Raw genomic sequence first — 14,547 nt, 5'->3', positions numbered from 1 at the left:
CATTGGTCTATCTAATCTCGTCCCCAGAGCTCTTTTTGATTAAAACCCAGTTTATCTCAAAGAGCTGTTGTGTATCAATTTCTTATGCTTTGTGTGAACCAAATGTGCATAGCACAGCTGATTTTGTGAGTTCAAAGGTGATTTTTGTCCACAGTCAGTGAACAAGCGTACTATGGTTGATGTTTTTCTTTGTATATAGTTGTAACAATAGTTCACTTATATGAACCTTTCAGTCTCTCTACCAGCCCCCCACATGGAGTAAAAACAATTGGGCTGAAGGTGCCGTGTTCAACTTTAATTATTCGTTGATTATATGTTCTTTTTTCTTTTTCTCGTTGTTGACAAAAGCATTTTCGAGTCTCTGGTTCAGTCTCTCCTGTTATCAAATTCGGACAAAAGTGGTCTGCTCCGCGCGAAATAAGAAGTTGTGAACCCACCCCAACTTTTCAGCCATACGAAATTCCACCATCCAGTCAGATAACACAAATGTGTGTCCACGTGATGTAAAAAAGACTCAAAAATAATGTTTGAGTATTTCTTAATATTCAAGATGGCTAAAACAAGGAATGCGTGAACTTTTTTGTGGCAGCAAGTTTTATATTTTTTTTAATAGTTATCTGCGAAAATTTTTTAACTTTCTCAAATAAAATATTTTTTTTCATTCTAATTTTGGCGTCTTTTTACAAGTGGAAATTAGAAATCGACAGACGGAGCGAAAGGCGAGGCGGTTTAAAAAATTAGACGCTCCAATCCGCGCGTTTTAAACCACCTAGTGAAAAACAGGCTTTAGGCAGTATCGTCCTTCTGGAGACTTTATGAAGTAATTACCACGACTAACGTCCCGCGCCACTTTGTTTTTGAAGCAACCACGCGCACCCACGAGAGACGCAAGACCAGACTGTGATTTGAACAAGAGAGCAGTTAGAAAGAAGAATTTATAATGAAAATCGAAGAAGTTAAAAGTACAACCAAGACACAACGTATAGCAACGCATAGCCATATAAAGGGATTAGGTTTGAACGAAGATGGTGCTGCAATAAACATAGCATCAGGATTGGTTGGTCAAGAAAATGCACGAGAGGTAGCTACCCAGCCTTCTAAGCATTTAGCATAAAACTTTTTTCTCTCACACGCTGCAATTATATACTTTTTTAAATTTTAACGATTTTTACACTGACCATAGACCTTGTTTTCGATTTTCTTGAGTTTGGAAGCCCCCTTTACATACAGCTTACCATATATACAGTAGGGACGACTGCAAATTAGACTATTCTGTCTAAATAGGCTATGATAGACAAATTAGGCGAAATTTATCTTCTAACTAGGCTATCGGCACTAAATTTGCTTATTTCAGCCTTCTGGTTCGTAGTCGCACCAATCTTTAAGGTTAAAAAAAAATGATCTAACAAACCTCCCTCGGATGTACAAGTATTGTTTTTGTAAATGTTATGGTGCATTTTGAAGATATTGCTTTTAGTTTGTTATGCCACTGATCCCGATGCGCACAACGTTTTTTCCTAGGTGTTTTAAAAAACCGCCTAAATACAATATGTTGATTTAAAAAAAGATGGCGGATGGTTAGACTATGATGTCCTAATTACGCTATCATAGACAAAAAAACTATTTGAACAATCTCGCCTTGGACCTTGTTTTAGTCAATTGGAAACGAGTTTGGTTGGTGGGCACGTTTACATGTAGCTATTACTTTTATATCCGCCATGCAAATTCTATGAGTTTAGAATGTTTTCTAGCCGTTAACTTTGACGTATTTTCAACATTTTACATAAATTTCAATATTTAGTTACCATAATTTTGCTCAATGCTAACTCATGACGTCATAATTTCGCATAATTAGCACAACTTTTAGGACAAATATCACGAGATAATGGTTTTTCCAAAAAATAAAAAGATTCTAGAGAACTTTCAAAGATCTTTCATATGTGATCAACTTGATTTTTCGCAGGAGGTAACCTTTAAGGTGTTCGCTCATTTTCTGTATATAAACAAGGAATTAAACAGATTGAATTTTAAGGGGAAGTTCTGTTTAAAAAAAAAATTATTTTATTTTATAATTCCATGTGTTTATACTTATAAAAACAGAAAAACTTTACTTCATTATACTCAGAGTTTTGGAAATGTCTCTAATGTTGACACAAACTTCTTAAAAATCTTCGTTTTTGAAAAAGCGCGTCAGAAAAAAAAGCTGGGTTCTAACTCAAGTATGACGTTTCATAGTTCAAAACATTGCATCACGTGAAATAGTCACAACACAGGCTACCCAGTTTGCTAAAAGAATCTACTTTTTCTAGCTATATTTCTTTTCAAATCTGTATCAAATTGCTTCTTTGAAAATACAGTGTCAATTTGTAAGCAATGGATCCATTTCGCAGTGATTCAAGCTCTAAAATAATGACATGCCTGATTTATCTGCTCTTAGTAGTCCCTTAAATTTCAAACCAGACCAAAATTTATGAAGGTGTAGTTCCGAGAGTGATGAAGAAGAAGAACCTCTTATTGTTTCTAGGATCGACAACAATACCTGGTGCCAATGCACTGTAGAGCGATGTAGTCGTACAGTGAAAGGCTTGTGTAGCAGGGATACAAATAAAATTCCTGACAATCATTTCGAAGGTAAAATAAACAAAAAATTAGCCAATCATAATTTTCTTTTTCGTGTTTACAACCATAACAAAACTCTACATATTTCCTTTAAATATTAGTCTTCGCGTTGATAAAAAAATATGCATATGAGCACGACACCTGATGGAAAAACTTCTCTCAAAAAATTTTGCCTAACATGAGTTTTCTCTATATACGAGAAAGACAAATGCTTGGATGTTTGAAACATAGCTAACAAACATAACTAACAAACATAGCTTAACAAAACTTTTGAAGCATTCTGGTTCAAAATGTAGAGAACAACTACAAAATCTAGAGTCTTTCGGCAAGGTATCACTTCTTTTTATATTATGTAGCCATTTTTTTCAAACCTCTATATTTTTTTTCGCACTGGGAATCTGATAAGAGACTACCCCATTTTTTCTCTCCTTATAATCTTCGTCTTCGTTGTCAGCTTTTCGTTCTCTACCTCCTTATTTTTCTTGCTCCCCTTATCTTTTTCTGTCTAATAATTATTGCTACTTCAATTTGTACAGCTGATGGCAGCACAGTTTGACATATTAAAATAAAAAAAATGTATAGACTAAATACTTCTTCATGTGATTACACCTAATCCCCAACACCGAACTTCGCTTTTTGAACTATAAAACGTCATAATTCAAACTCAACCCAGCCTTCGTAAAAATGTTAAGGGGTCAATATACGGAGGTGTTTTTACGCGTGTTTAACACAGATTATTTTAGAAAAAAGAGCGTTTCACTTGAAAAGAATTATGGTATCCGTTTTTTTTCTTTTATGACTATTGATTACGAAAATATAATTTTTGACCAAACTTCCCCTTTAAGGCTCTGATCATAGGCATTATGAATATATCGTATTTTTTGAAGAAATAATTAGTCTTATACAGCATAAGAAATTTACTATGTTATTGCCAGTAACCCCACTTAAATCATCATCATCATCATCATTCTCGGCTTAACGTCCGTTTTCCATGCTAGCATGGGTTGGACGGGGTATATTAATGACCCTCTTCCAATCTGATCTAGACTGTGTTAGATCTAAACTCAACTTCCTCTCTATCAAGTCTGTCCTTATAACCTCCTGCCAAGTCTTTCTCGGTCTGCCTCTGGGCTTTGCCCCAGGAACTATCAAGTCTCTACACTTTCTTACCCAATTATCCTCCTCCATTCTTTCCAAGTGCCCCAGCCAATTCAATCTTCTTATCTGGATAACATCTTTAATTCTACGGAGACTTAGCCTGCTTCTTAGCTCATCTGAACTCTTTCTGTCTCTCAGACTGGCATTACACATCCACCTAACCATTCTCATATCATTCCTTTCTAAACGGTCAAGATCTTCCTGCTTCACTGCCCATGTCTCACTACCGTACAACATAACACTTCTTACACAGGCCTCATACAACCTACCTTTTACCTCAATTGACAGGACTCTGCTAGTCAATAAAGGAAGTAACTCTCTAAACTTTTTCCAAGCAGAACCTATCCTGCAAGTAACACTTCTTCCAACACCCCCTTCACTGCCCAACATATCACCTAAGTAACAGAAGTTCTTAACTATCTCTAACGAGCCACTGTTGTACATCATTAAAGCTGGAAATACTTCTCTATAATCTCACCTTTGCAACGCTTGCATACAAACTGTATGCCAGTACTACCCACTTCTCTGCGACGAATATGCTAACTCCTCCATATCCATCACTATTACCAATCCAAAAAAGCTTATACCTTGCCCTCCTACCTTCCACAAATCTCACTGAAGCTCCTCTCCACCTAACTTCCTGAACACAACACATATCAACAGATCTACGTTCTAACATTTCAACTACTTCACCTGCTCTACCTCTCAAAGTACCAACATTTACACTAGCCATCCTCAACCTAGTGTTATCTACCTTGTGATGTGATAGCTGGGTAACGGTCTGACGATGCTCACATCTGACATCTGTCCTACCGTGCGCGACACCTTCACTCCTTAGAGTTCCAGCCCCGTTTACGCAGTTTGACTGATTAACTATTCTTACGGCCATTAATAAAGAGTTTTGGCATTGTTTTACAGCTGGATGCCCTTCCTAGCGCCAACCGTTCACAGACCGGACTGGGTGTTTTTTAAAGTGACACCATCACTATGTGGCATTTCATGGGACTTAAAACTAATAATTAAAAAATTTGTAACTTTCCTTTTCAAAACTGTGAGCTTGTGTATTACCTGGCTGATTGATATCAAATCCTACCATATTCTATACCCATCACCGCACTGTCAACGAGTTACGAAACCCTTGACCTAAACTTGCAATGGCTGCAGGGTAATCCAACATTAACACATTGGTTAGGGTTTGCACCCACAAAACCTTACTGCCACACAACCATGCAGCTACCATGTAGCAACGAAACAATGCAGCCTCGCAGTCACTTAATAATTACCAATAGAAAAAAAGTGTTGACTCTTGATCTTTATTATGTGATTAGCTAAAAAATAGCTTTAGCAACATTTTAACAACTCCCCTCACCAGATAACGTGATTGTTTTGACTTGAGTAGTTTCCTAAAACAACTGCAAAGAAATTTCAGTGTATGAGGTTGGCGTTTGTTCAGGGCCTGAACAAAAAGGGATCAGCTAAAATGTACTGGTAATGACGTTCACATAATATGGACAGTATACGCTACCTCCAGCTTAGAAAAAAGTAATCGAAATCTTAAAATTAATCTTGTACTAATGATGAGAATGATATTCTTTATACCTTTTTTTATTTGTTTGCAAGATATTCTTTCATAAAAGTTGAAAAATATTAGCTAAAAGCGCTTTGTGCCGTTCACCATCTTGTGTACCAATTGTAAATAAATTCCTTTGTGGGAAGGTGACGTCAATTCTGTTTTTATATATAACAGGGTTCAGACAGACCCGGGAAAACCTGGAAAAATGGTCTTTTTTAGAAAATTTTAAGGAAACCCAGGGTCTTTAAGATTCTTAAATGGGTTATAATTTTACCTATTGATGATCCCCAGCTCTAATATTTGGTTATGGCAAGTTATGTACTGTTTAAATGTAGGTCTTATATCTAACAATTTTGCATACTTTAGTTTCAGGGAAAAATGCCTTCAAAACGACCAAAAACTCACGGAAACTCAGGGAGTTTATTTTGTCAGCCTTTGTCTGAACCCTGTATAAGCGGTTGTTGTACCCTCTTTTGTTTTTAAGTTTTCTACTTCCTTCATTAGACAGTTAGGACAAAATAAAAAAGTTGTGGGCTTCAGTTTAGGCCAGTAAAATGTATGGCTAGTAAATTTATTGTGAAGATGAGAATTCCACAGCGTCATTACTAGGGCTTTTTTTGCTATTTTAATGCCTTTGTGGTTATAAGTGTAAAAAACGTATATACACAAAGGTCCACTGAAACTTTTGGGGAAAAATTTCTTTTGTTTGAAGTTAGTCTTGGGAAGTATTTTTGATTTAGGTCAGTAAAATCTTCCTTTTATAAAGGCTGGACTGCCGGTAAAGTAAACACACAGTCAGGCTAAAACAACTACTGGTCAAACTTGGAAATATTTAAAATCCATGCAAGTCTGATCCCAAGAGGCAGAAAAAATCGGGCTGAACAAAACCTCCGCCTGTAAATCCCTGGCTCATCATACCATGGTATGTTAAAAAAGCTCTAAGTGCACATCTACACAAGACAGCCTTGTTTTGCCATACAGGAGATGATATTAAATTGGGTTTATTTAAAAAAAAATTTCTAAAAAAGTGCGGTTTTCAACACATAAAAATGTGGCTAAATATTTGCTTTAATATTTTGAGTTTTGTTTATGGTGAGTGTAAAGGAAAGTGCGCATGATTTTTATAATCCAAATATCATCTCTAAATAACATTTTCATAACCTGATATGTAGATATTTTGGAAGCTCTTATTTTTCTTAATTGAATGATATAATTTTTTTGGAAAAATATTAAGGTCGTTTGAGGTTTAGGTGTATACAAAATTTACCCCAGTCTCTCCTAAATGATGTTTCTCTTACAAAACGGCTAGATTTTTTTTCAAAATTTTTTGACTATTCTTCCCAGCTGGGCTGTATCTAAAAAGGGTTTTTACTATTTTGTTCCAAATTTTATAGTTTTCTTACTATTTCATATTCTTCCAAATGCTACTTTTTCAACTTGCTTTCTTTCACATAGACAGCTGTAAAAAAATTTAAACACGTTTTTACAAAAAAATAAAAAATACCTTCTTAGATATATTATTTAGCTTTATTTCAGAACAGCTCTCCTACGCAAGCGTTTTTTAGTTTTGTAAGAGAAAGTTCAGATGTAGATACCATTTTATCAAAAAATAAACACTAAGAAAAAGAGTTTTAAAGTTTTGAAGTTTTTACCCACATGCGGCTACTTGCGGCATTGAAATTACACTTGACAGGTTTTCCATTCTTAAAGCGTGATATTTTTCTCTTTGAAAAGTGAGAAAAATATCAGCTCTTCAAAAGTTTTTGTTTTGAAGGAAATAGGCACACGTGAGCACATATGACACAGAAAAAGTGTTACAAAGATCATCACAGCACAAACAAAATAAACAGAGATCCAAATGGAATTTTTGAAAAAAATCATAATTAAAAAGTTTAGTATATTTTGCCCTGATTTCACGAAGAAAAAAAAAACGAAAAAAAAATCATTTGTTTCCTTTACACTTGCCTTAATAAATGTTAAATTGCAAGTTATCAACATAATATAAACAGGATGAGATAAATGAAGTGGGTGTTAAGCTTTAAGGGCCATGTGGGACAGCAAGCTATGCTATTGTTTTTCATGAGAATATGGTGTTTAACTTTGTAGCAGTTGATAGGAATTTTAATTTTGTAAGTGGCAACTGATATGGTGAACTAATAACCTGATGTTGATGCCATATAAAAGAACTTTCTATGAATCTTCTAGTTTTTTTGAAAAATCTTTATGGCTTTCTAAGTTTTAAAAATTAATTTAATTATGAGGGCTTTTTGTGCCATCTGGTAAAGCTTGTATCCATTTAAAAAAAACAAGTATGAAACTGTTATAGTTAGGTATTGGAGAATTGGAAATAGGTGAGGTGGGAGTTGCTACTATTGCTGACTCCTCCATCTGTAGACCTGTCCATATTCAACAAAGTATAAGCTTTTTTATTTTACTTTCTAGATATCTCTTTTTCTATCTACCACTTTATCAGCTGGCATGATTGCTGTTTATCTTCTTCAGTCAGACATAGCGGTACAAAGTGAAAGTGGTTTCATCTTTGTTTAGCTAGCTTTGGGTTCAAATTACTTGAAAACCTCTACACCAAACGTGTCATTGTTCGGCAAGCCAAACTTTTCGTTTTATAGACTCGCATTTTTACATTGATATTTATAAACAACACTTGAAATCAGATCGCTTTTCTTTTTGATGTTTTTTTTAATTAAATTAAAAAAGCAGAAATAAATATGGCACAGCAGAACAAAGTCCAATTAAGGAAGCATTTTTTGTGTACTTCCTGACTGCAGAAACCACAAGACAAGAATTGCTCATCATAATCACACAGTGTTCTTCTCCACAAAGATTGGCATAATTCAGGGAATAGGTTTTGCACCAATGAACTATACGTGACTAATTGCAATGTTTTTTGCAGTGGTTCTTTTTTACAGTTCTTCATTACTTTAAAAAGATCAACGGTCTCTTACCACATTATCTAAAGCTTTTGTACATAGCTCAGCAACTAACGTTAACCATTGTTCAATGTCTTCATCTGTTGCCGCTTTTTGTGCCATTTTTGTGGACATGCTTATCTTTAAATCTTTTCTATGTATCACCTTCTCTTCTCTATGTATCACCTTCTCTTCTTCGCATTTCTCAGATTGAGTTTATGTATATTTTACATCTCTTTATTTTGTAATCATTCATCACATCCACATTTTACCCATACACTATGAAATATAATATTTGATATTAAATTGATAATTAAAGTTTTGATAAACTAGGCATTTAGGGACTTTTGTGTAAGAAGTGAATCCAATTACGATTTTTTGTAATGGCAGATGTTTTTCAAGGGAGCTGACAACTTCTAATAATAACCTCAAATAAAATGGAAAAACATTTGGTAGCATATGTTTCTGTAGTATAAATCATGTTTTAATATTTGTTTTGTCCCAAAAGCAGTTGCAAAGTTTAATTTAAGACGGGGTGTGCATCAAGTTACAAATCACAGCATAAGGAGATACATTTTTTGAGCTGGAAATGCTCACACAAATAAATTTGATTGTCTGATTACACGTGGATTGCTCATGCGGATTAATTAAATGTGTGAGGGTATACATTTTCCCAACTGAGTATGTACATCTTGTGAATGGATCTGAATATTTGGACAATTATCTAAACAATATTTTTGCAAGTATTTAGACAATGTTCTTACATGACTAATCTATTTCTTTTACTTCAGGCATGCGGTGTTATTGTGGACTTGATAAAAAGCAAAAAGATGGCTGGAAGAGCAGTGTTGTTAGCTGGTCCCCCTGGTACTGGCAAAACTGCTTTGGCTTTAGCTACAGCTCAAGATCTTGGACCAAAGGTTCCTTTTTGTCCTATGGTTGGTAGTGAAGTGTATTCTACTGAAGTTAAAAAAACGGAAGTACTTATGGAAAACTTTCGACGTGCCATAGGCTTACGAATCAAAGAAACAAAGGAAGTTTATGAAGGAGAAGTAACAGAGCTTACACCTTTTGAAACTGAAAATCCAATGGGTGGATACGGCAAAAGTGTCAGTCATATTATAATTGGTTTAAAAACTGCAAAAGGGACCAAGCAATTAAAACTTGATCCAGCAATATATGAAAGCTTGCAAAAAGAGAAAGTGGAGCCAGGTGATGTTATTTATATTGAGTCAAATAGCGGTGCAGTCAAAAGACTAGGACGATCTGATGCATTTGCAACAGAGTTTGACTTGGAAGCTGAAGAATATGTTCCTCTACCAAAAGGTGATGTACATAAAAAGAAAGAGATTGTTCAAGATGTTACCTTGCATGATCTGGATATTGCAAATGCTCGGCCACAAGGGGGACAAGATGTTTTATCTATGATGGGACAACTTATGAAGCCAAAAAAGACTGAGATAACTGACAAACTTCGAAAAGAGATTAACAAAGTAGTCAATAAGTACATTGATCAGGGTGTTGCGGAATTGGTTCCAGGTGTTTTGTTTATTGATGAAGTACACATGCTTGATATTGAATGCTTTACTTATCTTCATAAAGCATTGGAATCTTCACTGTCACCAATTGTAATATTTGCAACAAATCGTGGATCGTGTACAATACGGGGTACAGATATTCGGGCACCTCATGGAATTCCCTTGGATTTGCTTGATCGAGTCATGATTATAAGAACAATGCCTTACTCAAAGCAAGAAATGATGCAGATTATAAAGATCAGAAGCCAAATAGAAGGAATCCAACTTGATGATGAGTCATTAACTGAACTTGGCACAGTTGGTTGTAACTCAACTTTACGATACGCTGTTCAGTTGTTGACACCAGCTTCTGTGCTTGCGAAAATAAATGGACAGGATTGTGTTACAGTAAATGAAATTCATGAAATAAACGAATTATTTTTTGATGCTAAATCTTCCGCAAAGTTATTAGCAGAGCAAGGAAATTTGTATATGAAATAGAAGTTATAAACAATAAACTTAACCTGTGCACCTGTGGCAATGTATGAAGTGTAGCAAATAACCGTGTTCTCTATACGAAACATTAAGTCAATATCTTGTTCCCTTAAAATATTGTTAAAAAGATGTTTGTTTTTGTAAACATGATCATGCTAGATTAAATATATATAGCATAGTAATGCAAAGTGGATATTTTTATTATTTCCTTTTAAATGTGGATTTTATATCTTATTTTACTACTTACACAAGTTGTCTCCAAAAAAATGAAGTTATAATTACTTTGTTATCAAAATTTTAACAACAAGAAAAAAATCTTAGAATTAGGGTTTTAACTGCAAAGGGAAATTTTAGATACTTGATAGTCTTGTCTGTAATTGTATGTTTTATAAAAAATGATTTAATCCTGTACAATCAACCACTTTCTGTCACCAGTGAAGTTAATTTCGTAAAAATTTAAAGAATTCACATATTTTTGACAAAATTTCTGACAATTTACTCAATTTATTTTTTTGGCAAGCTTCAGGACTTACCTTCGAAAAAGAAATCAACAGGAAGTTAATTAAAAGGATGACGAAAAATATTAAATTTAGGGACAGGGAGATTAAATTTTGTGAAGGAATTTAATTGTGCAGATTTTTATGAGTGCTAAATGTGCCAAATTTTCTTTCTGGTAAAATTTCTCTTAAGATATGTTAGTCAAATTATGTTTTGCAATATTTTAGTTAAAATTGCATGATATTTTACAGAAACAAATTTGTTATATCAACCGCACAACTACATTACTACACTATGAAAAGATCTTTATGCAAAAGTGGTGCAGGAGAGAAGCCATCAAAAGTTGCAAAGAAGGAGGAAGGGAAATTTAAAGTTAATTGGAAGTACCATGGTGAAGAAGCGAAAGGTTTGAAGCCTTTGATGTATTTAGACGGGGAAGATATACCGCCTTCAGCTAAAATAGCTGGATTCGATTTAGACTATACTTTAATTGCTACTCAAAGTGGGAAAGCATTTCCCACGGGGCCTGCTGATTGGAAGTTTTTAAGTGGAAAAGTCATACCTAAGCTAAAATCGTTACGCGAAGATGGATACAAAATAGTTGTATTTACAAATCAAGCCGGATTAGAAAAAAAGAAAGTCAAGTCAAATGAAATACAGACTAAAATATCTGCCATCATGTCTAAATTAGGCTTCGCATTCCAGGTGTTTGTTGCAACAGGTGAAAATATATATCGTAAGCCATACACCTCAATGTGGGATTTTATGATCAAAAAATGTAATGGTTGTTTGGAAGTTGATATTAATTCGTCTTACTATGTTGGTGATGCAGCTGGAAGACCGAAAAACTGGGCTGTAGGTGAGTTTTTATTTTTGCTTGTCTTAAGTAAACACGCTGATAAATATGCCAATATAAATGAGAAAGTAAGGCTCCAAATGGGAAAATTAAAAGAATTTGTAAAAATTGAGTTTTTAGGATTAAAATCAAGGACGTTTTTAGGATTTAAATCAAGGACGTATAACATTCAGATAAATTTAACAGACACATTTTTTGTCTATTCCTATTATAGCGCAGGTTAGTTATAAAAAAGTGTGTAACTTCACTGTGTTACATCAGACACATTAATGTAATAACTTCTTCACTTTGTCTCTAGAAGTATGTCACCAGACCATGTTTATTACCTTTATTGAAGTGGAAGTTTTGTTTTTATTATTTAATCAAAATGATCGCCCCTTTTTTAAGTATTTACTTTTGAAAACCTAAAAAAGATAGTCAAGAAGTAGTACTATAAGATTAGTCTTGAAACATCATCTTATAACTGAAGTTGTAAGTCAATGACTTTATTTTAACATATTCCATTCTTACAAGATGGGTTTGAGGGTGAACAAAAGGACTGTCACTACCGTTAAACATATTTCTTTTGTTAAGTGTCAGTGTAATTGTAGCAAAATTTGTAACAAATTTTGAACACGTTGTATCAGACCTGAAACTTGCATAACACAAACAGAGATAATTTTTAACAGCTTTTTTTGTTTAGGACGAAAAAAAGATTTCTCATGTAGTGATCGTAAATTCGCTGTTAATGTTGGACTGAAGTTTTATACACCGGAAGAATTTTTTGATGGAGCAAAACCGTATAAAAACTTTGACTGGTATGGAATTGATCCAACGAAGGTTTTGACCAGCGCAAATATTGATGACAGTTATGAAAATATCGCATCAAAGGTATGGTAACTAAAATTTATATATATTTTGTTTAATTACTTGTGATTTATTTAAATCACTCTTAAAGTAATTTTTCATAAAATTACATACCTGCATACTGGTAGTGACAATTTCATAAAATCACATAACTATATACTGGTAGTGACAACTTCATAAAATCACATAAAAACATACTGCCAGTGACAACTTCATAAAAGCACATAACGATATACTGCTAGTGACAACTTCATAAAATCACATACCTGCATACTGGTAGTGATAACTTCATAAAATCACACAACTACATACTGCTAGTAACAACTTCATAAAATCACATACCTGCATACTGGTAGTGACAACTTCATAAAATCACATAACTACATACTGCCAGTGACAGCTTCATAAAATCACATAACTACATACTGCCAGTGACAACTTCATAAAATCACATAACTACATACTGCCAGTGACAACTTCATAAAATCACATACCTGCATACTGGTAGTGACAACTTCATAAAAGCACATAAACCAATTTTTCATGGTGCTACTTAAGATTTAAGTTGATACGTTGGCGCTTATTTTATTAAGGTAACTTTGTTATGTGTATAAATATGATTTTAGAGAATTCAGTAATTCCTTAAAAAGTGAGTAAATTTTACAACACTTGAACTTTAAGTATATTCTTATTTTTAGGATACAGAATTGATTGTATTTGTTGGCGTCCCAGCATCTGGAAAGTCAACTTTTCATAAAAATTACTTACAACCTAAAAATTATGTTAGTGTGAATAGGGATAGATTGAAGACACAAGAGAAATGCCTAAAAGTTGCAATGGAAAACATTATGAACGGTAAGAGTGTTGTGGTAGATAACACAAATCCTTCAAAAGAAACACGAAAGCTCTATATAGAAGTTGCAAAAAAAGCTGGCGTACCTGCAAGGTGTTTTCATTTTCAGACGCCTCTTGATCTTGCTAAACATCTGAATATGTACAGACAAATAGAGACTGCTGGAAAGACGCGGCGAATTCCTGATGTCGGGTATAATGTTTACAAAAACAAATATGAAGAACCAAGTGTTTCAGAAGGATTTTCAAAAATTTGTAAAATCATTTTCAAACCCAAATTTGAATCGGAAGAGAATAAAAAACTTTTTCAGCAGTGGACATAGAATTAGGGGAAGTATGACAATCTGAATATGCAAATACTGACTACGACATACTGGAAGTATTTGTGGTAGAAATACGTCGTGACTTTTACTTTCTAATAGTTATTTCCTTCTTTGTAATTCTTAGTTTTATTCATAAAGGTAACATTTGATGTTCGACATAATTTCAAATTTGTAAGATGGTGTGTCTTATTAGTGATTTCATTGTTGTAATGTTTGTCTTGCGTAATGCAGTGATCCTTTTTTGTTTTGTAATGTATGTTTAAGGAAACTTCAAATTATTCGTGTCTGCTAAATAATCAGTTCTGCATTAAAAAGATGAATTGTAAGAATAATCAGAAGTAGACAGTTTTTATATTCCATTTTTTTTTTCTTGTTCTGCACTCTTCTCTTCTTATGTAATTTAGTGACGACACACCTTATTCGTACTAATTTTTGCGCGTACGAATTTTCGCGCATTCGCGCAACAATTTCTGTTTTCGCGCGAACATTAGTACAGAATTTAAGTTTAAAGGGGCGGTGAGCGAAAATTAATACGCGCGAAAATTAATTTTTTTCCCCGAGAAAATAAAGAAAAGAATTCATAATTTTGATTCCTTTTCCCCAGGTAAAATGTTGAAGAAACATAATTTAAATACATAACTAAGACTGATAATATTTACAAACACGGCATGCTCTAATACAGTAGGCTTAATTCAAAATCACGATTCTGTCGTTTTCATTTTCTTCAGTTGTTCTCTAACGCTTATTTGTGACATTTTGGAACATTAATCTTATATGAACCTTACAACAAGTTGATATTAATCTTATATGAAACCTGTTGCATGCAAGCTGGCTGGTTAATCTTTACAACGAGGTGACATCATCACGAACAAGAGATGTTGTG

General features: G+C 33.9%; 2 protein-coding genes across 2 annotated transcripts; both read left to right on the top strand.

Annotated features, from left to right (window-relative positions):
- The first annotated feature begins 839 nt into the window (after window positions 1-839).
- Window positions 840-10,482, top strand: LOC130629462 (ruvB-like 1). The gene is made up of 2 exons (XM_057442672.1): window positions 840-1,081; window positions 9,069-10,482. Exons 1-2 carry the CDS (start codon window positions 941-943, stop codon window positions 10,293-10,295), a joined length of 1,368 nt encoding a protein of 455 aa, XP_057298655.1. The 5' UTR covers window positions 840-940; the 3' UTR covers window positions 10,296-10,482.
- Window positions 10,483-10,952: 470 nt separating this feature from the next.
- LOC130629463 (uncharacterized protein F21D5.5-like) lies at window positions 10,953-14,018 on the top strand. Its single transcript, XM_057442673.1, has 3 exons — window positions 10,953-11,646; window positions 12,326-12,513; window positions 13,188-14,018. Exons 1-3 carry the CDS (start codon window positions 11,025-11,027, stop codon window positions 13,662-13,664), a joined length of 1,287 nt encoding a protein of 428 aa, XP_057298656.1. The 5' UTR covers window positions 10,953-11,024; the 3' UTR covers window positions 13,665-14,018.
- Window positions 14,019-14,547: the final 529 nt, after the last annotated feature.

The sequence above is a fragment of the Hydractinia symbiolongicarpus genome, chromosome 2 (genome assembly GCF_029227915.1).
Source record: "Hydractinia symbiolongicarpus strain clone_291-10 chromosome 2, HSymV2.1, whole genome shotgun sequence".
Lineage (NCBI taxonomy): Eukaryota > Metazoa > Cnidaria > Hydrozoa > Anthoathecata > Hydractiniidae > Hydractinia > Hydractinia symbiolongicarpus.
This window is presented reverse-complemented; position numbering and strand designations above follow the sequence as displayed.